This window comes from Fistularia commersonii, chromosome 20, assembly GCF_037954325.1.
Source record: "Fistularia commersonii isolate RoL2024-O1a breed Wild chromosome 20, RoL_Fcom_v1.0, whole genome shotgun sequence".
Lineage (NCBI taxonomy): Eukaryota > Metazoa > Chordata > Actinopteri > Syngnathiformes > Fistulariidae > Fistularia > Fistularia commersonii.
In genome coordinates, this window is record NC_141303.1 from 15531516 (window position 1) to 15555052 (window position 23537).

Here is a 23537-nt window from a genome sequence, read left to right on the forward strand (position 1 = left end):
AAGGCCCTCTCGGGTGGCAGCGCTAAATGGCGCAGTGACTCCCGATTATTGCTGCATCCGTGACTTCCTGGGGAGAGAATCATGGGTTGGTCCTTTATTCGGATCTTGAGGGCTCCCTCTGCTCACCAGAGACTTGTACTTCTTCTTCAGGAGCCTGAGAACCACGGTCCTGCTGTAGAAGCCATGCTAGGCAAGAAGGAAGAGAGGGAGGCGTGAGTGAGTGAGGGATGACGACCTCCACCCTGCAGGACGCCGCGTAAACCCACCATCCACTTGTTGAACCATTCCGCTTTGACGTCCAGCAGGGCCAGCAGGTGGACAGGCTCTAGGGTCTCCTCCGGGGCCGAACCATGCTCGTGGCGGACGGCCAGAAGGGAGAAGGTGCTCTCAATGACCTCCTCCATGTACCTGGGGGGGAAACAAGCGACTCACCGATGGAGCAAATATTCAAATGCTGCTTCGGATAATTCAAACGTTAAAAATAGTTTATTTTTGCACACTCATACCGCCTTTACATATTCAACCCTCTCTGTGATTGTCTAGATGTTCGACTCCACCATGAGAATTTTAAAGTCATGAATTAGAAGGTGCTGGGTGGAGGCAGAGGAACGACGACTCACTTCTCCGGATGGCGGATCCAGAAGTTCGTCACCTCTTTTTGGAAGTCGTTCATCAGCCTGATCTAAGTCAGAGAAGCAGAAGATGTAAAACCTTGTATCAGCGACGGTGCACATCCACACCCCTGGACCTCTCATCTACCTGCTTGAGAAGACTGCTGATCTCAGGATTGTCCACGTCCACCACGATGGAGCCCGACGGAAAAGTCAACTTGAGCGCGCGAAAAGTTGACTCCACGCTTTTGGCTGCAAGAGAGAGATACAATGCACTGCGTGGTGCTACAGAAAATACACTTTGTTTATTTTGTTGGTGGAGCCTATGAGAAGCTATCTGGGGAGGTTCTCAGTCATCCAGGTCAAAATTTAAATCTTCTTGTCATAGCAACTGGACTTCAATTCCTTTACTAGAAGATATTTCACCCAGTTCGTCAGAATTGAAGAATCCTCTCAGATGAGGGGTGAAACATCTTCAAGTGAAGAAATTCTAGTACGGTTGCCAAGACAAGAAGATTTCGACAAGAATTCACGATGACCTAGATGATTAAGCCTCCACAGACAAGAGGGTACAGTGGAATTTTGATTTATGAGTGCATCGGCTTAGGAGCTCATTAGATGTTTTGTTTTGTGATTGGAGCCTAAATCTGAGTTAGGAGCGAGCGGGATGACATAAACATGGCCACCACTGTCTAGGAAGTGGCGTTTAAAGACAGTGGGACATGCTGTCACCAATAGCTAGCTAGCTAGCTAGCCCAGAGAGAATCATGGGCTTCACCTTCACTTCTCATGACCTGTGGGGAGTTTCTGAATGTAACTGTCACACAGACCAGGACCTTCTGCCCCCTCAAAACAACCAGGAAGGATCCACCACCAGAAGCAGCCCCTGGTGACTTCCACCTGATCCTCAGGTCATGGGATTCAACAGGTTTCACTCCTTTGTTTAGCTTCAACTTTTCACATTCCAGTCCAGGTAATCTTGCAAAAATTGCTCCTTTGTCCCAACAAACAACACCTCCATAAGCATAACAACCCCCTTACACCTAGTTTCTGTAGATCAACTGCCATTTCCATAACAAGCCACCATTACCTAGACCGCCCACAACCCTGGAAACTCCCCATAGGTCATAAGAGCTAAAGAAGCCTCTGGGATGAGGGTATGAAACGTCTTCAAGGGAAGAAATTCAAGTCCAGTCGTTACTACAAGAATATTTCGACAACGGTGCTGAAGAGAGGTATGAAGTGCGTGGCAGCACCCACCCAAGCTGGTGTAGATCTCCCGCGTCACATTCAGCGGTGAGGATGAGAAGCTCTTGGCGAAAAACTGCAGCACATGATCCTGAGGGAGAGACAGCAAACAGTTAAAAGCTGGGGTGACTTTCAAATTAGGTGATTTTAACAGTGAAGGAACAAGGGCCAGAGAGGAGCTAAGGGCTCCTTTTCTAAAGGCTAATGCTCATGTCAAACAGCTAATTGGCATTGTTCTGATGTACCAGCAGTTTGCTTCACGCTCATTTTCAGGGCCGGACAGAAGGACTCACGCTGAGGTAAGGCTTGCACTCAGTCAGAGCGGCGCACAGGTTCCTGAGCAGGAGGCTCCAGCTGTCACAAGTCAGGACATCTGATGGCGGGGCTGCGCAGAGGACCTGCAGGGCCTGACGACGCTCCTGCACACACAGGGATATTTCTTAACATCTCAGCGTTCGTTTGAAAACAGAGATCAGATCCCCGTCTACCTCTGTGGGTCTGCTGGGGTCCAGCCTCTCCACCAGCACCTGCAGCTGCTCCTGTCTGATGAAGGCGTAGCTCTAGAAGACGGACAAACAAGAGGGTGTGAGGCGGCCGCACAGGAGCTCTGGTCAGAAGCGACGACGGCGAGTGTCACACCTGGTTGAAAGAGTCGCCGCTGTCGGAGCAGTCATCGTTGTAGTGGCTGGTGAACTGGCAGCGCTGCTTCTCCCTGTGCAACTCCCTGCGCTGGTCCTCCTCAAACTTGTTGATCAGAGACTCCACGGCAATCGTAACGCCACCTTTCAGAGTCTTCAGCATCTGCTGGTACCTGAGCCGAGCACGGAGATGCTATTTTACCTCAAACGCTGACTAATGCACAACCAGTCACCTGCCTCCATCTAACCAACAGCCAATCACCCACCTCCATCTGACCCACAGCCAATCAAGCGCCTCCATCTAAGCCACAGTCAATCATCCGCCTCCATCTAACCCAGAGCCAGTCACCAATCGTAATAAACTACTGGTTTACAATTGTTTGGAAAATCTGGACCCTTCTCCTGTTCTATGTTTGCACTTAAGTACTGTTTACTCCAGATGAGGAGGAATACTACGTGCAGCCTCTGCGGGACTCACACAGCAGACTCGCGGGTCCGGCAGGTCAAGGCCTCAATCAAGATGTCGTGTCCTGGTCCAATGGCATGCTGTCCATCGCCCCTGGTCAGCTTCTTGGTCTCCTCCTCCACCACGTTCCCCAGGGAATTCTCCATATGCTGCCAGAGGAACTTGACAAACTCATAGCTGTAGTGAAGGGGGGTTGGAAAGACAAAGAAATCAACAAAACGTAGCTTCATGTCTTGGTTCCTCATCAATGAATTGATGAATCCAGAAAATTCCATAAAAATCATTGTCTGCCTCACTTGTGGAAGTTCTTGTCAGTTTCCTCCAGGTGAAGCAGGATCTGTTCGGCGCACTCTGCCGAAGGAGCCCCAGAAATCCTGTCCCCGGTACTCCTCAGCAGCTTCTTGAGCAGAGTCTCCAACTCCGCCTGATCCTCAACCAAAACCTTAGACATCCCTGTAAACAGCAAATGCCGACTGGAGAAAGAAGACCTGCAGCCCAGAGATTCACCAAAAGCCGTGCAAGAAACACGTGTTTTCATTTTCTCAGTGATTCTATGTAAAATAGTCTCCAGCAGTGTCTCTTTCCTCTTCTCAGAGTTTGATCTAAAACCTGTATCATGGAAAACCCTTGGAATTCAAGCTTATTGAAAACTGCACCGCACATCCAGCACAACTGTCTGCATACAACCTGCTCTTCGTGAGTTCATATACTCAAAGCTGCACTCCACTTTTAAGATGTCAATCTGTATCCTGTGAACACAACTGTTTCCATTTCAATGTGCACTCTTTCTTTCTTGCACATCCTGTTAATACTATTTACATTTGCTTGAACTGTTTGCAGCTTGTTGTAATAATATGCTTATTGTTTGTTTTTATTTTGCTGCCTATCTGGCCTCACTGTGGACAGCAACATAAGAATGTAATTGTACAGGGATCACAGGTTTCCAGACTGTATAAATGGCCATAAATACATTGAAATTTGAAACTTGAGATCAATAGATTTATCGCACTAGCCATCTGATCTCACTCGGTTTAACCTGTAAATTCAATCCACAATGTATTAGTTACATCCTCACGTTGGCTAGAAACAACCGATGCCATTTTAGCCGTTAGCTTACAGCTAACACAGCTACGAGCTACACCTATCCTGCCCGACTTCTGCTAAAACGGTTGAAACGCACCCGGAGAAGGAGCGACGGCCTTGCAATGGTGAGGCCCGGGACAGCTGGGGCCTTTGCTGCTTGGTTTCGGCCTGGTCAAGTCGAGGGAGCCGCTTTTCATCGTTAGGCGCGTCTCTATGGAAACGTCGTTTCGGCACGGTGCATTGTGGGCCGTCGCAAAAAAAAAAACACGGCGGTGCCTTCATGACATCGACGAAAAAAAAAACAATTTCGACAGTGGAGTGTGAATTACTTTAACTTTAACTTTAACTAAAATAGAAATAAAAATAAACATATAATCGGATATGTATCTGAAATGAAGGTATGTATATATATATATATATATATATATATATACATATATATATATATATATATATATATATATATATATATGTATGTGTGTGTGTGTGTGTGTGTGTGTGTGTGTGTGTGTGTGTGTGTATTATATTCAATATAAAAACAACTATCATATTGTAGCGTTAATGTTTTAAATAGAAACAACTTACGATATTCGTGCGTCTTTTGAATTAAAAGAGTAAATAGGACTATTTGACCAGTACTTGAGTGGAAGGTGATATCTGGAGTTGTTTCCATTGTTGAAAATTTGTATACATTTTAAACACATTATGTATCTCCTGGATGCAACAGTTTAAAATTTGACTATTGTATCGAAGATAAATTCATCTATCGTAGGGTTTTTTTATATAGGACTTTGAACATATCACTGAAAGATTTTCATAGTCACGTGACTCGTTGTTTTGCTCTCTTTTCCGGGTGCCTTTCATTTGAGTTTCTACCCCACTCAACTTCTGTCCTCTTTTTGCATTTATTTATTTTATTTTTGTAAGTTTATCATCTAGGCACAGAAGCATGTCTCATTCCCACTTCGGAACTCTTCGTGAACGTTACATCGGGAAATTACGGCGTTAAATCGATCAGCTAACGTTAGCTAGATAGAAAAGTTACCGAGTCGGCACTCCACCATGGCGGCGGTCGACAGCTTCGAGCTGCTGTGCAGGGAAATCTCTCGGTCGTGCAGTTATTGTTATGAAACCTTGGCCCTGTTCGGTGCTCTGTACACGGCTTCCAAGGCTGCAGGCCTGCTCAGAGACTGCTGCATGCTGGTCAGGGTGCACTTCATACCGAGGATGATCGCGAATAAGAAGTTGACCCAAAGATACGGAGACTGGGCTGTTGTTCAAGGTAAGACAAAGGATAACAGAGCATTTTTCGGACATTTCATCTCATTCAGTGCTGATTTTGTTTATTCTGCACCACTGGTGATATTTGAGAAGGGGAAATAACTTTCAAATCACCATGAAACAACCTGAGCATCAAGAGATAATTAGCAATTAAGTATTTAAAATTCATGCAGTATCAGTGAGGTTGTGTTTGTTTTATTTAAAGCCTTGCAAGAGGTTTGGCTTCCCATGATATCATTTGAAATCGTAGTCTTCTTACTAAATTTTATAATTGTCGGAACATTAATAGGGAATGTGCTCCAGTAAAGGTCATGTTGTCCGTCCTATCAGGTGCGTGGGAGCCAGTGGCCCAGGCCTATACGGAGGAGCTGGCCAGGCAGGGCTTCAGCGTTGTCATTATTGCTCAGGAAACGGCAGCTGTGGCAGACTTTGCCGCCTTTCTCTCCCTGCACTATGGAGTGGAGACCACCGTCATCCCGATTGGCGTGTCTCTGGAACCGGCAGCCACCAAGTCCATCAAAGAGGTGCTGAGGGGTAAAGATATCGGCGTCCTGGTGAACTGTGTGGATGAGTCCTCAGCCTCACTCCAGAATTTGGTAGAGGTCCCAGAGGAGATGCTGCTGGGTTTGGTCAGAAGGAACATAGCAGCTGCCACCCTTATGGCCCGCCTGGTGTTGCCGGGGATGGTGGGGCGTGGCAGAGGAGCCATGGTCAACGTTTCATCGGGGGCCGGCTGTAGACCTCGGTCAGGACGAGCGACACTCAGCGCCACCGTGGTGAGAAACACCAAGGCTGGAGTCGTCCTGTCCTCGTGGGGGCGGTGAAAATACATCAGGGCTTATGTATATGAAACCACAAGGCCTGCCTTCACATCAGCCAATTGCACTTGTTTAATGAAAAACCTTCTTTTAATTCACTCGTCACCTTCAGATGTCTCAACTAGTTCAAATCTGTCTTCCCAGGGCTACTTGGACAACTTCTCTAGAGCCCTCCAGCTGGAGTACGGCAGCAGGGGGATTGTGGTGCAAAATCTGATTCCATTTCAGGTAAGGAGCCCAACAGAACCGAAACTCCAAACGCCACACCACAAAAGAACAACCAAAAGTAATTTTAAAGCGGAGTGATCCCAATTGCATCTTTTTATTACAACTATGAATTTCCTCAGTGAGCCGCTAAATGGCTGAGCAGGAGATGTGTTTTTACCTTGTTATTATCAGGCTCTTGGGGTGGTGTTATACCTTGTTTGGGGTAAAAAGTTAATCACACTCTTGATGTGTGTGAAGACCAATGGGGTATTGGTAATCAAGAATAACAAAGCTGTGGAATCGGAATTCATTGGAATTGACAAAATTACCTTGCACAACTCTTTGGCACAAGTTAATTAGTTTGTTTTTCATGAAGTTGAGTCATTGGGAGGGCCTGTGATATCAAATCCACGTAAAGTAGTAAAAATAAATGCTGTGTTAAAGTCCATATGAGCTGAAATCCTTGATGCAGAATTTAAATAAGAACATTAACATCAGCTGTGGTCCTTGATGGTATCACTCTGTTCATATCGAGATCACCTCAAACAAGAATCAACCGTCTGGCTGGTTTGCACCGCACCCAGAGGTCTACGCACACCACGCCATCTCCACCCTGGGCGTCTCCAGTAGGACCACAGGTTACTGGCCCCACACCCTACAGGTAATGCCCAGTATTCTTACTTCTAAAACAACAAAATCATTTGGGAGGACCCATATTGATACTTTTGGGATCATGTCAGAAGCACCTACAATAGTGCGCATTCATTTTTAATAGGACAGCTTTTAAATAAACGATTTTCAGCACTTGCTGCCACCTCGCTTGAGTCAAAATGGGACATACGTTCTGACAATATGTACCCGACGTGTACTCGACTGTAGCAAGTATAAATGAAGGTTATGATAAACTCCATTAACTCCACCTTAATCTACACTTCGACTGATACAGCGTGCCCAGATGTGTCTCCTCCCAAGGCCGCCTCAACATTTATTACCTTTCAGATTACCATAACTCTTCTGCATCTCACAGGCCTTGTGCAAAATACAGCTGCAATTATGACACTCACATGGCCTCTAAACAGCCCTGCTTGTGCTCCTCCTGCTCCTTCCAGGGACGCAGTTCAGCATTTATTGGGTTGGTATCACCTTGGTTGTATAATTGTGATCAAAAACAAGATACCCTCAGATGCTCTGAGAGCACAGCTAGTTACGGGGGGATTTTACAGTTGTCGCGCCTAATTTCTGAAATTGTGACTGTGGACACTTATATAACGGATCTGCTGTAACCGGGTTCAAATCTGAGCTCAGCTCAACCGCCTAGACAGGTTTTATCGATTCTTGTTTTTGCAGAGAAGAAGCAGAATTCATTTTAAAATTACCATATCTTCCGGACTATTGACCAGACCTTAATACAAGCCACACCAGCAAAAAATAACTGAACAAATAAATGTGTACATATATAGGCTGCACTTGTCTAAAAGCTACATGTGTCAACGTTGTAACATGAGATATTGACACAGTTTTAATTAAATACATAGAGGTGGCGTCCACAAATACGTACTGGAAATGCTTTTTTTCTGACCAGTGCCGGTAATACAGCTGATGAAAAAGATGAATAATAAATAACACAAGGAAAAGTCAATTTTTGATCCCCGCGTAGTCCTTCCCCAGCTGATTACTATCTTGGTCTACCCCCTGCGCACTAAAATCGTTAAAGTCTTCTTTGGTGTTGGAATTGAACAGCCTTGGAATTTCACAGTCATTTCATTGGTCCGATGTGACAAGGCTAACATCCATAAATAAGCCCCATCGTTATTTAAGCAGCAGTGTTCAAAGTGTGTGAAAAAAGCAGCAGCTTATATTCTGGAAATTACGGTAAAACTCCAGGCCAAAGGATCGGGAATTGGAGTTTCCTCTGTCACAAAGTTTCTTCAGAGTTTCTGTTTTTCAATGGATGAATTCAGATCGTTGACAAAATCAGCAGCACTCATACAGCAAACTCCAATCAGCATGTAACTTCTTCAGATGTTGTGTTTGGTGTCCTCCCCTGACAGTACGGCCTGATGAGGTGCGTTCCAGACTGGATTTGGGTTCTCGGATCCCTGATGTTCTTCAATTCAAGCTAAGGCTTAAAAAGGTTAAAAATATTTATTTTTCTACACAGGTGGTTTAGAAAAAGAGTGAGGATGAGGTACTTTGAGTTGTTATAATATATATCAAGAATACATTTATTGTGTGTTATAGATTTTTTTTTATTGCTAGTGATGTGATTTTTAAAAACACTTTCCATCTGATATTGGCATTGTGTCATCTTGATGTTATTTGTCATTTATCCTGCATTTTGTCAGCAAAATTAAAACTTACCACCCCTCTGTAAAACTGACTCGTGTGTTTGTCAGAGAGGTCACGTATTAGCTTTGAAAATACTAGGTCTGGCAATAGAAAGTAACGTGGTGCATTCATGAGTCAGATACTACTGCTGATACCATAGTCGACAATCATTATGCTAAGCTAACTAGCAGGAGCAGGAGTCTCCATAAAACATCTCTCAATTAGGGCAGATTTCCCTTTAACTCAGCTAAATGTCAGCAAAACAATATTTGTCAATAAAATCTTATCTAAATGATAAATATAAATTCACAATATTTTATGGTATATACTTCATTATTGTTATTATTATTATTTCTTTATATTTTATTTTATGTGCAATATTTTAATTTATGTACAATAAAATCTTATCTTGAAACATTTTTGGGTGTCAACAAGTAACTGTCAGCCACTTTTGAGAGCTGTGGTAGTTCCAATGATTGACAGGATGATTTCAGATTTACTAATCCTGGAAGAGGACACACCAGCCCTTTTTCTGTTTACTTAAGGAGTTCGTTTGTGAATCATTTACAACCCGCCTCCATCACGGCAGTGACCAGAGTTCACTCCCAAGACCTCCTGACGCCACAAGGTCACATGGTTTGTAAAGCTTAGGATGCATGAGAGGTGCCCCCGCTACCAGCCAGGCAAACCCGGGAAGCCTCCACATCTGAGGGCAATGAGAGTCTGCTGGTTGCACCGAGCGAGCAAACTAGTTTATGAAGCTATAACACAGTGGAACCTTGACTTATGAATGCCTCAACTTGGGAATTTGCCGAGCTATGAGCTGGGATGAGATTTGACAGGCTGCCGCTGTCTATGAAGTTGTGTTTAAAGACTGCGGGACGCGCCGCAACTGCTAGCTACCCCAGGGAGAATCATGGAAACAAAAGCTACGTGTGCGTGTTATGGATTCATCCATGAAGAGATGGAGAAGTGACAGAGAGCCTCTTCTGTGAGAAGGCAGGGGACATTTACAGGGATTTGGTGCAGTGGATGGCGGGAACATCGACAGACGAGGCATTGGAAGAGTCGATGAAAGTCGGTCAGGGACGGTTTGATGGTTGTAGAAAGAGGAGCGGCTTCACTCTTGCTAAATAAAGTCTAGAGATAAAGTGTAGCAAAGTGTGCACATCACATTTAGCAATTTCATTTTATACATGAGCAAACTGAGTTACAAGCTTGGTCACCAAACCCATTCCGCTCCTAAGTCAAGGTGTTCCCATAATATCCGTTGATAAAAACCGACCCGGACACTGCAGCCGTTGGATTACTGAACCACAAATGCCTGCTTCAGGCAGGTGATGTTTTTAAGGAGAAAATGTATGCTCGCAGTTGTTATTTCAAGCAGAAGAGATAAGCGGTCAATGTGTGGGCTCTGTCTTACTTTATACTCTGAACATATCCCAGGATTAATAGGTGATGGATTTTGGCCATTTTCACATCAAGCCATTCTCAAAGCCGGGATCGGGACCTCCCAGGTTGTCATAGGGCGCAGTTGGGGGTCAAAGGATTAAGGTCTAAAAACAAATCACAGCGAAGTTGACGGTCAACATTTCTGTTTGGCGAGAAGGTTCACCCTGGATCAATAACAGAGCCACATCTTCTTCTTCTTCTTCTTCTTCTTCTTCTTTCGGCTTTTCCCATCAGGGGTCGCCACAGTGAGTCAACTTTCTCCATCTAACCCTATTCTCTGTATCCTCCTCTCTCACACCAACTACCTTCATATCCTCTCTCACTATGTCCATATATCTTCTCTTTGGTCTTCCCCGAGACCTCCTGCCTGGCAGCTCCAATTCCAGCATCCGTCTACCAATATATTCTCTATCCCTCCTCTGTACATGGCCGAACCGTCTCAGTCTGGCTTCTCTGACCATCTCTCCAAAACATCTGACATGTGCTGTTCCTCTGATAGACCCACTCCTGATCCTATCCATCCTGGTGACTCCCAAAGAGAACTTCAACATCTTCATTTCTGCAACCTCTAGTTCTGCCTGCTGTCTTTTGGTCATTGTAACAGTTTCTAGGCCATACATCATCGCTGGTCTCACCACTGTCTTGTACACCTTTCCTTTTTTTTCTGGCTGATAGTCTTCAATCACATAGTACCCCTGACACTTTTCTCCACCCATTCCAACCTGCTTGGACTCGTCTCTCCAGCTCCCTCTGGCCTTCTCTGTATTTTTCTATTAGCATTCTCAACGCAAATACTGCATCTGTAGTACTCTTCGTAGGCATGAAGCCATACTGCTGTTCACAAATGCTGACTTCTGCTCTCAGTCTAGTTTCCACTACTCTTTCCCATAACTTCATTGTATGGCTCATCAACTTTATCCCTCTATGGGATATCCGGGCTTGGGACCGGCACAGGGAGACACTGCTCCGTGCCCCCCCAAGGCAGGCTTGGAGAGACAGGCCAGTTCGGCCCTGAGGCTGCATTATCAATAACAGAGCCACATATAGGGACATAATGCTATTCACCTTTTCAATAACTAGTCATAATGACGTACAACTATTAACCCTTTCATTAACTAGTAATATAAAGACATACAACTTACCCTTTCATGAATTAGCCATATGATACATATGATTCACCCTTTCATTAACTTGTCATATAGAGACATAAAACTATTCACCCTCTCATTCACATGTCTCAACAATTCCGGGTCTCCAATGAACCTCCTGCATGTGTTTGGACTGTGGGGAGGAATCCAGAGAACCCTGAGGAACCCCTCACAGGCATGTGGAGAACATGGAGACTCCACACAAGAGAGGATCCCTGAGCAGGGACCTTCTGGCTGTGTGGAGAAACCGCAGCCCCTGTTTTTAAAACCCTCTGAGCTGTTACAGATCTGAATAAGTGATCAGATGAAACCTTGTCTTTGAACGTGGAGCAGAGAGAGGTCATCTAATGAGGACAACTGTTTTTTTTTTTTTATGGTGTTCCATCAAAAGCATGAGGATAGGCTGTGCCTGAGGAACAGTTAAAAAAAACATCTCATGCATCATGATGTTTTTTTTAAACCCATTACGGCACAGTGTTGCCAAATCCTCTCAATCTAAACATAGTTGAGGGGTTTGCAGTCATGGCTTTGTGGTGCGTCATCACGTCTATGTTAAACCCAACCAGAGTGACAACAAGAGAATTTGCAACAAGACATAAGTGTTTGTGAGTTTTTCACACCTATAATAATAATAATAATAATAATTAATAATTATATTAGTTAATTCTATCGCTGATATTACTGAGTGCTTCCTTCCTACGTGAAAAGACAGGTGATGGAGCTCAACACAAGCTTTTCTCCATCCTGTGAAGCATAAACTTGAAAAAGACTAAATAAATGTGGCAGAAAGACAAATGTATGGACTAAGAGGTTTTTTCTGTTTTTTTTTTCCTTTTTCTTCCAGATAACCCTCAGGCCAAGGCAGCTAGGGGTTTTGTTGTTGTGGTTTAGATGCTACCCTTCCTGATAAGACACCAAAAGAACAATGACACTCGTTTCTCCTCACTCAGGACCAAGCCCAGCCACCGGTCGCCTCTTTTTTTTCCTCTCCCTCTCCCTCCGAGGTCTTGCCTCACTGGTAAGTTCATTTTAAAAAATGACCCAGGGTCTCAATGGTACTGATATTCATGTCTTTGTTTAGACCGCTGTTTGCCATGAAGTGATAAATAGTGTTTACATATTTATGTTTGGAAGGAAGAGAAAAAAAAAGAAAATCAAACTTGCCTCATTGTTTTTCTGCCTTTTCCAGATATTTTAAGCAAATGTGAGAAATAAGCGTTGACGTTTTGTGTCTGAGCTTCTGCAGATGTGATTTAGAAATATTGATATATCAGTGAAAACTGATCAGGTGGGTAATTCAAACGTATTTCCTCCTCAACTGCTAAACCATGACTGACGGCTTGTATTAGAAAAAAAATTATAATATATTTATATAGCATTTTCCATTAAAGTGCTGTAGAAAATCGGACACCCCTCTTGACAAACTGATGATTTTAATTGTTAACTCTTACAACAATAAAAACATGTCTGATCAAGCCACAAATGAATACAAAAAAATATCAATAATCGTAATAATATTAACAAGAAGAATAATCCAATCGTTATTCTGTCCTGCAATAACAAAAAAGGCTATTCTGGTTCTGATTATAGTCTGATAATAAAAACAATAATATCATAAATTAGTGCTTTAGCATTACATCAACAACAGGAATGCTTTAACGGGAAAAACAAAAATACCTGAATGCGGAATTCTATTAAGTGCATAAATTCCCTTGGCTATAAGCGCGTAAAAACTGACAAAATAAGACAACAAGATAGACAACGTGAAAATTACAAAAAAAATCCTGGAAATTCAGAGGGAAAAATCTTTCATTGTACATATATGACGTTAAAGTCAGTTGATAGCACAAATTATGAGCAGTCATTTGGTAAAGTGAAATTATCACATGAGAAACAAGTGTTGACAAGGCCAAAGATTATCTAAAAACAACCCTTTGCACAGTTCTCTCTTGCTCCCAAGCTGTACTTCACCTCCATGCTTGCTAGCGAACATTTGGTTGCTATCTGCCAAGGTTAAGGTCCCGGCTTCTTCCGGATAAGTGTTATTTTGGAAAGGTGGGACCGGCAGCTGCGTCTTCTATCAGCAAACCCTCCAGACTGAGAGGGGCAGGAGGGCGAGTTGCCTCCAGCATGCCAGGTGTGATCCGTCACCTTTGTTTCATTACAAATGAGGTTTCAGGTATTCAGAAAACAGCCTATTGTAGCTGTAAAAAAAATCAGGAAACCACCTAAAACATTTCCGCATTAAAGAATAGAGACTGATCACATGTCCTCATTTTGATATCCTGCTTTCCGGCCTTGAAAAGAAGAGGAACACACATCTGCATGCCAATGTTAGAATACTTTGACGCCTCGGCATGAACCCTGTGAACCAAGAGAAGCTACACAACCCCGTCCCTCAGGGACAGTATAGGGAGGGGGGGTTACTGTGATCATTGGCCTAAGGGGGTTGTTGTTATTGTAGTTTTTATGAGATATCCCTGATCCTGTCCATGAACCTCCTGGACTGGACTTCAGGGCGCGCAAGTCTTCTCAAGACCTGCAGCCCCCACGGTGGGGAACACATTGAGGTCCCCAGAGAAGAGCTAAACAGCAATGATTTGGGTCAGGGGTCGTTTGGTTGACCGCGTCAACCAGCTGGCATCAAGACTAATGGTGGATAGATGGACACGCAAAGTCCCGATGAACAATGAGTTGATCTTTTCATTCTTCCAGCACTTTGCCTAAGAAGTAGGAGATCAAATTCTGGTTCATCTCTTCATGCAGAGAGCAGGGCAACCGCTGATCAATGGGCGAGTGGGAACTTCTTGGTCGGCTGCTGGACAAAGTGCAAAGCCACTCCACCGTCATCGGGAAAGTCTGGCTCACAGTGCTGTTCGTCTTCCGTATTCTGATCCTGGGCATTGGCGCTGAGAAGGTCTGGTCAAAGAGACGCTGGTATTCAGCTATATAACATAAAAACTAATATGCCTTCGTGTGAGAAGAATCAAGACATGGCGAACGCATTTATGTTGATGGCACTCGGTGCCTTTTGCCTTTGTCCTCCTCAGGTTTGGGGCGATGAACAGTCAGATTTCATCTGCAACACCAAACAGCCCGGCTGCGAGAATGTTTGCTACGACCTGGCCTTCCCCATCTCTCATGTCCGCTTCTGGGCTCTCCAAATTATTGCTGTGGCAACTCCAAAGCTGCTTTACCTTGGCCACGTACTTCATGTGCTACACGCAGAGAAGAAGGTTGGCAACAATGTTAAAAAATGTTTGGTGTGTGACAGCATGTCGTATGGTAGTCGTATGGCCTGATAGAAGATATGAAACTACAAGGGCAGTTCAAATCAGTGTGCTGCTCAGTTGGAGGGAGGGGGTTACAAATTGAGGATGATGTTAAACGGTGTTCTCATGTCCTTTTGAATGGCAGATGAAGGAGCGGTTGAAGAGGCAGGTTGAACTAGAAGACCAAGCCAGTCTTTTCCTCAGGAGAGCATACAAAGTCCCGAAGTACACCAAGAGCAGTGGCAAGATTAGCATCCGTGGACGCCTCCTTCGCACCTACGTCCTCCATCTAATTGCCAAAACCATCCTGGAGGTTTTATTCATTGTCGGCCAGTATTTTCTCTACGGCTTTTCCCTCCAGACTCGTTACATCTGTACCCACTTCCCTTGCCCCCACAAAGTGGACTGCTTCCTGTCCAGGCCCACAGAGAAGTCCGTCATCATCTGGTTCATGCTGGTGGCCGCCCTCGTATCGCTGGCCCTCAGCATCATCGAGCTCTTCTACCTGTTTGCCAAAGCGGTCAAAGAATGTATGGCAAGGAGACAAGACTACACAGTGACTCCGGTGACACCACCGCCTTCTGAGAGGAAGGCCCACAAACATCGGGACGAGATGATCCAGAATTGCGTCAACCTTGAGCTGGAGCTGCAGGGACGGAAGCTGGGTCTAAACGGGGTCATGGGAGGTGTTAGCGGCTATGATAAAAAAGTGCTGCCTGAAAATATCGCAGACGAGGTTCATATCTGAGGGGGCGGGTTGTACATGTCCATCTGCATTGGCAGCAGTGTTTGTAGGATTTTTTTTTTTTTGGGGGGGGGGGGGGCAGCAAACAGCTTTGGTAAATGACACTTCATCTCATGCTGTCGTTGGCAGCCTGAAAGATCATCATCCACTTTTCTTGAGGTCAACCGGTATTTTCCAAGAGATTTATTTAATAAAACATTCCTTGTCTGTACTGATTCTGGTTCAGTTTGCCTTGAACGCCAAATGTTTGCAATTACATGCAGCTGGTGCGCTTAAAATGATGCCCTGTGTCATGCAGGGAATGGAGATTAAGAAAAGCCAAAGACGCACCAACAAGGAATTGAGGATTCTTTCACCTGCACACCTTCAGTTCAGGGCCATAATCTAAATGGTTTTTGCTGACAACATCTCAACCAACCCATATTAAAATAAATCCAAATAATATCATCTTCCTGGTGAGAATGTAACTGAGCCTTGAGTACAAAAGTTTATGCACAAAAAAATGAGTATGTGATGTTTAAACGTGAGGCCCACATTTCCTTTTGCATGATCTACACACAGCCTACTTTTGCACAGCAGGGAAAGTTCTTGCCTTGCAAACACGGTGCCAAATCATCTGTCAATCATTACACATAGGTCTTCGCAGCCTTGTCCATTCCGAGCACAACCACCCCTTTTCTAGCACGGCGTGACCTAACACCAGATGTGTGTTGCGCAATGTCCCCTCTTCTACTCTGCTTTGCCCGGCTGTCCCAGGTCCACGTTCACTTTGGCAACCTGACCCACTGGGAGAACAGCGACTCTGACTCGGCATTGAGGTAGGGCTCGCCGAAACCCCAGCGCTAATGTTAATGTAGAAGAGACCATTCCCTGTAATTAATAGTCCTACTTTGACACTTTTGGTTTGATTTAGGTCTTTTTTTTTTTTTTTGCTCTACGGAAATAGTGAGGGCAGAGTCTATTTGATAGTTGTCCTCATATTTTTTTATTCATAATTCCAAAACACTCCGATTAGGGTCATAACGCCCATCTCAAAAGCTGGTGTGAAATTTTTGTTTTCTCCATTCTAGCAGAAATCTGTGGATTTAATACCAAACTGTGGTTAATGTATCTTCTGTTACACAGGGATAAGACAGCTTCCAGACATCATGTGTTTGCATAATTTTGATATGTAATGTTTTCCTCCGCAGATCTGTGATCAACCATTCTCTGTGAAGATGGGAGACTGGGGATTCTTGTCGTCCTTACTGGATAAAGTCCAGTCCCACTCCACAATCATCGGGAAGATCTGGATGACCGTCCTCTTCTTGTTCAGGATCATGGTCCTGGGAGGTGGTGCCGAGAGCGTCTGGGGAGACGAGCAGTCTGATTTCATCTGCAACACGCAGCAACCCGGTTGTGAGAATGTCTGCTACGACTGGACCTTCCCCATTTCACACATCCGCTTCTGGGTTCTCCAGATCATCTTCGTATCCACACCCACACTGGTTTACCTGGGCCATGCCGTCCATGTCATCCACAAGGAGAACAAGCTGAGGGAGCGGATGCAGGATGCTGGTAGGACCCAGCAGATCAAATCGCCCAAGTACACAGATGAAAAAGGGAACGTGAAGATCAAGGGGAACCTGCTTGGGAGCTACCTGACCCAGCTAATAGTCAAGATCATCATCGAGGCAGCCTTCATTGTGGGCCAGTACTACCTATACGGTTTCGTCATGGTGCCCATGTTCCCTTGTTCCATAACCCCGTGTCCTTTCACCGTGGAGTGTTACATGTCACGGCCGACTGAGAAGACGATTTTCATCATCTTCATGCTCGTCGTGGCCTGCGTCTCTCTGCTCCTCAATGTCATCGAGGTCTTCTACCTGCTCTGCACCAGGGTCCGGTGCCGACCCAAGTCTCAGACTCTTAGGGTCACATCGCCGGAAATCCCAGCCTGCCTGTCAGGACCCAAATGGACAACCGCAGAGGAGGCGCTCAAACAGAACAAGCTGAACTTGGAGATGGAGAGGGCTCGGAGTCTCGGCGGGAGCCTGGACGGGGCCAAAGATGAGAAGCCACTTCTTAGCAGCCACTGAGATGATTCCACGTGACTGTGTGATACGTTTAATCCCAGAATCTCCCCCTGTAGTTTTGAATGATCCTGCTCCTGCAGTCTGCATATATCTGCATCTTCAGGGGTGGCATGTTAAAGGGATGTTATTTTGGATGTTTTCATCTTGTATGCTTATCAGTTTGCCTCCAAAGAAAATGAAGAATGGGATATATGCACTGTACTCACTGTATTTATGGTATCCAAACTTTTGGTCTGTACTCAGATGAATCTTATTTTTAAGTTATTGGACAGTGGGTAATCTGAGACAAGCAGCTCAGTGAATAACAATTGATATTTCTACTGTGTTTTGTATGCTGTTGTATTTTTAATAAATGAATGCAATCCAGAAAACAACATCAGAAGTGTTTCCATTACTTTTTAGATCTTTCTGCAGAGAGCGAAATGTAAAAAATATATAACATATTTCTAAACTGATTGGTCATGATACATAGTTTAATGAGATATATTTAAGAGGACGGGTGGTTTGAGACGTATAATCTCAATGGAACACAAATTAACCGATTCAATTAAAACAATGAAAATGAAGTTACAGACTTCAGCGTTACAAGCTAGGGGAGTTTATCAGTCTTTCGAGACACCGTGTTATAAAAACTCCTTTCTCATAAAGACTCGTAATGAAGACACCGGCAACCTGCCAGGAAAATAAAAAAGTTTGTGGATGAGGAAAAGGTGATGTGATGTCATTGCCAAAACACTTGTTATTATTTTCAACCAAATCCCACTCACAGCCGCAGACACAAACATGAATTACCGTGGAGATATGGATGTTCAATAATTTTGAAAATAAATGAAATGATAGTCAATAATAAGAAAAAAGAAGAAGTGCTCAACCTTGGAGCCACACACAAACTCATGTTGACATATCACAGTTAACATTTAATAATTAGACAGAGGCTGATGATGAGGAGAACATGGCCTCAGAAGCGTATGAGACATTGATCCCAGTCCTGATGAGATCTAGTGTTTACTTACATGACCAATACGAATCTGCTGAAATATTGAACACATGAATACGTCTATGTTCAGGAGGGGTTATAATTTTGACGCAAACAGTTACTCATGAGATTAAAAACAGAAGGATCACGGTTTATAATTAACCACTGCAATCGTGCCAGTACTGGGCCCCGAAAATCATCCACCCGCGATTTATCATTTCCAGATGTCGTGACAACCTGATGGCTCACAGGTTTGCGCAATTTCATCTAAAGTTCAAGGTCCCCCACGGACAGGTTGGGTCTGAAACGCAGCGTTCTCACTCATTTGGCTCAGCAGCTGGGTGACAGAGCGTTTCTCTGTTCTGAGGCCCTCATTAATTCAAAGGTAAGGCGGATTTCTTTATAAAGTTACACATTATTTTGGCAGCATGGCTCAGGTGGTGAGTGCAGCTATCTTGGGCTCTCCTACATTTGTTTTGAATGCAAAATGAATATCATTTTAAAAGTCTGACTTAACTTTCTATTTATTTTGTACTTTTTGGACAGGGCGATGCAAAATAATAATGCAAAATAAATAATACAATATTTAAACAGATTTTTGGGGTCTATTGATTTGTGCTTTAACATCACAGGCTGATGTAAAATAATAATGTAAAATAAATAATATTTAAAAGTCAGATTATTTTTTGCTGATTTGATTTGTGCTCTACCATCTCGGGTAGATGCAAAATAATAATTAAAAATAAATAATATTTAAAACTCAGATTTTTTTTTGTTGCCTGATTTTTGCTTTAACATCACAAGCTGATTTTTGTAACTTGACATTCCAGAAAAATTATTTCTTGTGGTAAATTTCAATGTTGTTTAATGACTGTCTGCAATTTCACAATTCTGCTCAAGATTTGATTTTTATTACCACTCTTATTTCTAGAGCAGACTTCCTCGGAATGACCGTGTCTGACGTGCACCATCCGTCTGCTCGTTTTATTTTATTTGTCATGCAGGAAATAAAAGGCACTTATATATAAATTTACAGTGGAAAAAAACAACCTAACCCACTGTGACTTCCTCTGCTTTTAGTCACCTCTACTTTCAGGAGATTAGTCTGAAAACTTTTATGAAGAATCCACGCAATTCGAAATAAAAACAACTTTTGTTGAGTAGTAGGTAATGTTTTCAACATACTGATAATTTCAGCAGCACGATATTTTTGTCCTGAAGTAAAATATATTGAGACCAGCTTGAGAGCAAGTCAATGGCATATATGATTTGATCATGAAAAAATAAATATACGTTAATAGCTTCACCGTATGGACAACTTATCTTATAAAGGACGAAAATATAAATATACAGGGGCACAGGGTTAATAATTTCCTTGGTTGTCATTTGATGACGAAAAGCAAATAGGTTATTTACGAATTCTTTGTTCATATTACCACTTTTTTATCAAGATATTGTTTTCTCTCCATGTTTAATGGCTTCATGAATACTACATTCATTGTAATTTGTTGTCTGTAAGCCATTGCACTTCAAGAAAATGTGCAGCTATAAATAACAACATGCCCTGTTTTGCCCTCTCAGATCAGAGACCATGGGCGAGTGGGGCTTTTTATCTTCCCTGCTGGACAAGGTGCAGTCGCACTCCACTGTCATCGGGAAGGTCTGGCTCAGTGTTCTCTTCATCTTCAGGATCATGATCCTTGGAGCTGGAGCAGAGAAGGTAGGAGTTTTGCTTGCATTTCTGTGACATTACACGTGGCTAATGCAACACTGATGTAAAATTAATGCTGTTCTTGGGGGTCATAGGCACCAGATGTAAAATATCACCAGCGGCGTCTTATTGAAGGGGGGTGATGGCGGGTAAAAGATCTGCGACAAACCAAACAGAACTTAACAATAAAACACATCTAGCCTAAGATGTTAGCATCAACCGGAGGTAACAACAGGGACCCAGCACAGTCCAAAACTCCTTTAAAATATGGTGAAGGTCCTCGAAGGTCCTCAGTCACTCGAGTCGTTGTATATGACCTGTGATCTTGTCGTAGCGACAGGAGTCCTCCTGAGGAGCTCAAGATGCCCATTGGATGATAGGTAAAATGTTTTAAAACTTTTAACTACGGACAGATGCTATGATTCCCATTGTTTCTGTCAGCAGCGGTCAATAACCAAAGGCAGCCATGTTGCTTTCTGGCATTCATTTTAGAAATGCCTCATTTAGAAAAACATTTTGCTTTTTTAGCTTTAATTACCACCAATGATTTACCACCTCTAACTGTTCTGATTACGGGGAACAAATTGAGTCCAAACCCAAACCACAGAAATACATATTACCCCTGTGTTCATTGACATTAGGCCATTCAGTGATTCCTCATCTTGTCCAAACAGGTGTGGGGTGACGAACAGTCCAAAATGATTTGCAACACCAAACAACCTGGTTGCAAGAACGTCTGCTACGACCACGCTTTCCCCATTTCGCACATTCGCTTCTGGGTCCTCCAGATTATCTTTGTCTCCACTCCAACGCTGATATACCTCGGCCACGTCCTCCACGTCATCCACAAAGAGAATAAGCTCAGAGAATACATGCAGAAGCACTCTGGGAGTCATATCGCCAAACATCCCAAATACACGGACGAGAAAGGCCATGTGACAATTAAAGGCAACCTACTGGGAAACTATATGACATCCATATTCTTCAGAATCCTTCTGGAGATAGCGTTTATTGTGGGTCAGTATTATCTCTACGGGTTTGTGATGGAGGCAAGGATCGTGTGCTCCCGAGCCCCGTGTCCTTTCACCGTCGAGTGCTTCATGTCTCGACCCACTGAGAAGACCATCTTCATCATATTCATGCTCGTAGTATCATGCATCTCCGTTCTGCTCAACGTGGTGGAGATCTTTTACCTGGCGTGTTCTCGCTCTTCAAGACAACGAGCGAAAGCTGCCAATGCAATTCAGCACCACTACAACAGTGGCTCTCAGAGCAAAGCTTGAGAAACGCTGATTAGATTCTAAATTACACTCAAAAATTAGGTGGTTGCTAGGAACAGGAGCACAAGGAATCGAGCTGAACATGCTCCAGAACAGTTCTGGGCTAATCAGGTCTCCCCTTCTTCACAAGTTATCAAGAGTTTGATATTTATTTAAGGCCAAAACATTCCCTGAAACACACACAAGAAAATGTATAGGAACATTTTCAAGTGCAATATTATGATATCCTGCACTGTTGTTGTTTTTTTTTTTTTGTATTTATAACGTTTACTGCATGAATTTCGAGGTGATGCATCAACATTTACATGTAGTGAATTTCCATGAACTGGCAGTTGCACACAACTGACCATAGGTATCTCGGTTAGCATGAAATGTAAAATAACAAAAACTTTGTCATGCTAAGAATCGAAGTTGGATTTTTCAATTGAATTCACAGACATTTTATAACTGTAAATGTTTCAATTTTTAATCAGTTTCCTTGTTTTGTATTTAAATATAAATGTATGTGCTTTGTGTTTGTAATTTGAAAACTTATTAAACTTCATTGCTGATATTGAATTATTTTATCACATACACAATTGGGCCCAATGTGAATCGGGCACAATTGGACCCACACCTGCTGCCATTGTTGCGAATCATGAAAAGGACAGTGTGAATGTTGCAGAGAATGAGGTTGAAAACCTAAATCAAAATTAATTTATAACACCAGGTTTTCAGTTAAAGCAAAGAAGAGCAGCAGAATTTTTCTCAATATTAAAATATTGAAACACATGAAATCAAAATAATTGTATCAATCCAATAATTGTATCAAAAATAAGTTGTTAAAAGTACAAATGTAACCACAATCTGAAAGGATTTAAAAAGAAAAAAGTCAAATAAATAAATGGATTCATAGTCTTTCACGTATTCAGGCATGCGTTTTTATGGTTATATTGTGATATTATTAATCAATTCAACTGTCGAATGACCGTGAAATTCACACATAAAACCTAGCATATAAGGCAGGGGTGTCAAACATACAGCCGGCGAAGGGGTTCAACCAGGTCCGCAGGATAATTTGAATGTGAAAAAATGAATAAAAGACAAGGACTTTTTTTTTTTAACTAAACACAATTCGGGAATTTTCCACTAGGGGGCGCACTACTTTGGTCAGAGTAGACGAAGAAGAGGAGTGCGTGTTCAGAAGCAGAGAGAGGAGGAAAGGAAAGAGCCTGGGACTGAGAGTGGGGACTTTGAATATTGGGACTATGACAGGAAAAGGTAGAGAGTTGGTTGACATCATGCAGAGAAGGAAGATGGATATACTGTGTGTCCAGGAGACCAGGTGGAAAGGTAGTGAGGCTAGAAGCTTAGGAGCAGGCTTTAAGTTGTACTATTATAGTACTGAAAAGAAGAGAAATGGAGTAGGAGTTATCTTGAAGGAGGAGCTTGTTAGGAACGTCTTAGAGGTGAAAAGAATGTCAGGTAGACTTATGAGTCTGAAACTAGAAATTGAGGGTGTGATGATCAATGTTGTTAGGTGGGCTGTGAATCTGAAGAGAAGGAGAAGTTCTGGAATGAGTTGGATGAAGTGATGCAGAATATTCCCAGAAATGAGAGAGTGGTAATTGGTGCAGACTTCAATGGACATGTTGGTGAAGGCAATAGAGGGGATGAAGAAGTGATGGGCAGATTTGGTATACAGGATAGGATTGCAGAGGGACAGATGGTGGTAGATTTTGCAAAAAGGATGGAAATGGCTGTAGTGAATACCTTTTTCCAGAAAAAACAGGAACATAGGGTAACTTATAAGAGCGGAGGTAGGAGCACGCAGGTAGACTACATCCTGTATAGACGAGGTAACCTGAAAGAGATCAGTGACTGCAAAGTAGTTGTAGGTGAGACTGTAGCCAGACAGCATAGGATGGTGGTTTGTAGGATGACTCTGGTGACAAGGAAGATGAAGAGGGCAAAGGCAGAGCAGAGGACAAACTGGAGGAAGCTGAAAAGGGAGGAGTGTTGCATGGTTTTCAGGGAGGAGTTGAGAAAGGGTCTGGGTGGTCAGGGTGAGCTTCCAGATGATTGGACAACAACAGCTAGTGTTATCAGGGAGACAGGTAGAAGAGTACTTGGTTTGTCATCTGGAAGGAAAGTAGATAAGGACACTTGGTGGTGGAATGAGGAAGTGCAGGAGTATATACAGAGAAAGCGGTTAGCAA

At 43.3% G+C, this 23537-nt stretch overlaps 5 protein-coding genes across 16 annotated transcripts in view; 4 read left to right on the forward strand and 1 right to left on the reverse strand.

Moving 5' to 3' along the window:
* tbc1d32 (TBC1 domain family, member 32) overlaps positions 1–4284 on the reverse strand; it is a 100403-nt gene extending 96119 nt beyond the window's left edge. For 5 of the 8 annotated variants that reach the window (XR_015107698.1, XM_086167354.1, XM_086167349.1 and 2 more), the window contains exons 1-10: positions 3260–4284; positions 2976–3140; positions 2499–2670; positions 2348–2419; positions 2153–2278; positions 1872–1950; positions 760–863; positions 621–682; positions 267–408; positions 127–186 (exon numbers count right to left, since the gene is read on the reverse strand). Coding sequence is in view for 7 of the 8 variants with exons in the window: in XM_086167354.1 (XP_086023480.1) it covers positions 127–186; positions 267–408; positions 621–682; positions 760–863; positions 1872–1950; positions 2153–2278; positions 2348–2419; positions 2499–2670; positions 2976–3140; positions 3260–3501 (1224 nt within the window). In the remaining variant the exon portion in view is untranslated. Of the gene's footprint in view, positions 1–126; positions 187–266; positions 409–620; positions 683–759; positions 864–1871; positions 1951–2152; positions 2279–2347; positions 2420–2498; positions 2671–2975; positions 3141–3259 lie in introns of those variants that run through there. The other 3 variants (XM_086167351.1, XM_086167350.1, XM_086167355.1) reach the window with 3 other exon arrangements.
* A 588-nt stretch (positions 4285–4872) lies between these two features.
* hsdl1 (hydroxysteroid dehydrogenase like 1) lies at positions 4873–8728 on the forward strand. Of its 4 annotated transcripts, none has more exons than XM_086167336.1 (5): positions 4873–5328; positions 5658–6103; positions 6290–6373; positions 6888–7013; positions 8375–8728. In XM_086167336.1, exons 1-5 carry the CDS (start codon positions 5109–5111, stop codon positions 8411–8413), a joined length of 915 nt encoding a protein of 304 aa, XP_086023462.1. In that variant the 5' UTR covers positions 4873–5108; the 3' UTR covers positions 8414–8728. The 4 variants fall into 4 exon arrangements, with proteins under 4 accessions (XP_086023462.1, XP_086023464.1, XP_086023463.1 ...); XM_086167338.1 differs by having other exon boundaries at positions 5658–5851; positions 8404–8728; XM_086167337.1 differs by lacking the exon at positions 8375–8728 and adding an exon at positions 7380–8368.
* Positions 8729–12020: 3292 nt separating this feature from the next.
* gja11 (gap junction protein, alpha 11) lies at positions 12021–15531 on the forward strand. 2 transcript variants are annotated; one of them, XM_086167356.1, is made up of 4 exons: positions 12021–12298; positions 14047–14197; positions 14331–14516; positions 14698–15531. In XM_086167356.1, exons 2-4 carry the CDS (start codon positions 14069–14071, stop codon positions 15298–15300), a joined length of 918 nt encoding a protein of 305 aa, XP_086023482.1. In that variant the 5' UTR covers positions 12021–12298; positions 14047–14068; the 3' UTR covers positions 15301–15531. The 2 variants fall into 2 exon arrangements, with proteins under 2 accessions (XP_086023482.1, XP_086023483.1); XM_086167357.1 differs by lacking the exon at positions 12021–12298 and adding an exon at positions 12469–12568.
* Positions 15532–16039: 508 nt separating this feature from the next.
* gja13.1 (gap junction protein alpha 13.1) lies at positions 16040–17743 on the forward strand. Its single transcript, XM_086167259.1, has 2 exons — positions 16040–16115; positions 16488–17743. Exon 2 carries the CDS (start codon positions 16515–16517, stop codon positions 17373–17375), a length of 861 nt encoding a protein of 286 aa, XP_086023385.1. The 5' UTR covers positions 16040–16115; positions 16488–16514; the 3' UTR covers positions 17376–17743.
* Positions 17744–18597: 854 nt separating this feature from the next.
* On the forward strand, positions 18598–22033 carry LOC147223101 (gap junction Cx32.2 protein-like). Its single transcript, XM_086167360.1, has 3 exons — positions 18598–18733; positions 19930–20068; positions 20734–22033. The coding sequence occupies exons 2-3, from the start codon at positions 19940–19942 to the stop codon at positions 21340–21342; spliced, it is 738 nt and encodes a 245-aa protein (XP_086023486.1). The 5' UTR covers positions 18598–18733; positions 19930–19939; the 3' UTR covers positions 21343–22033.
* The last annotated feature ends 1504 nt before the right edge of the window (positions 22034–23537 follow it).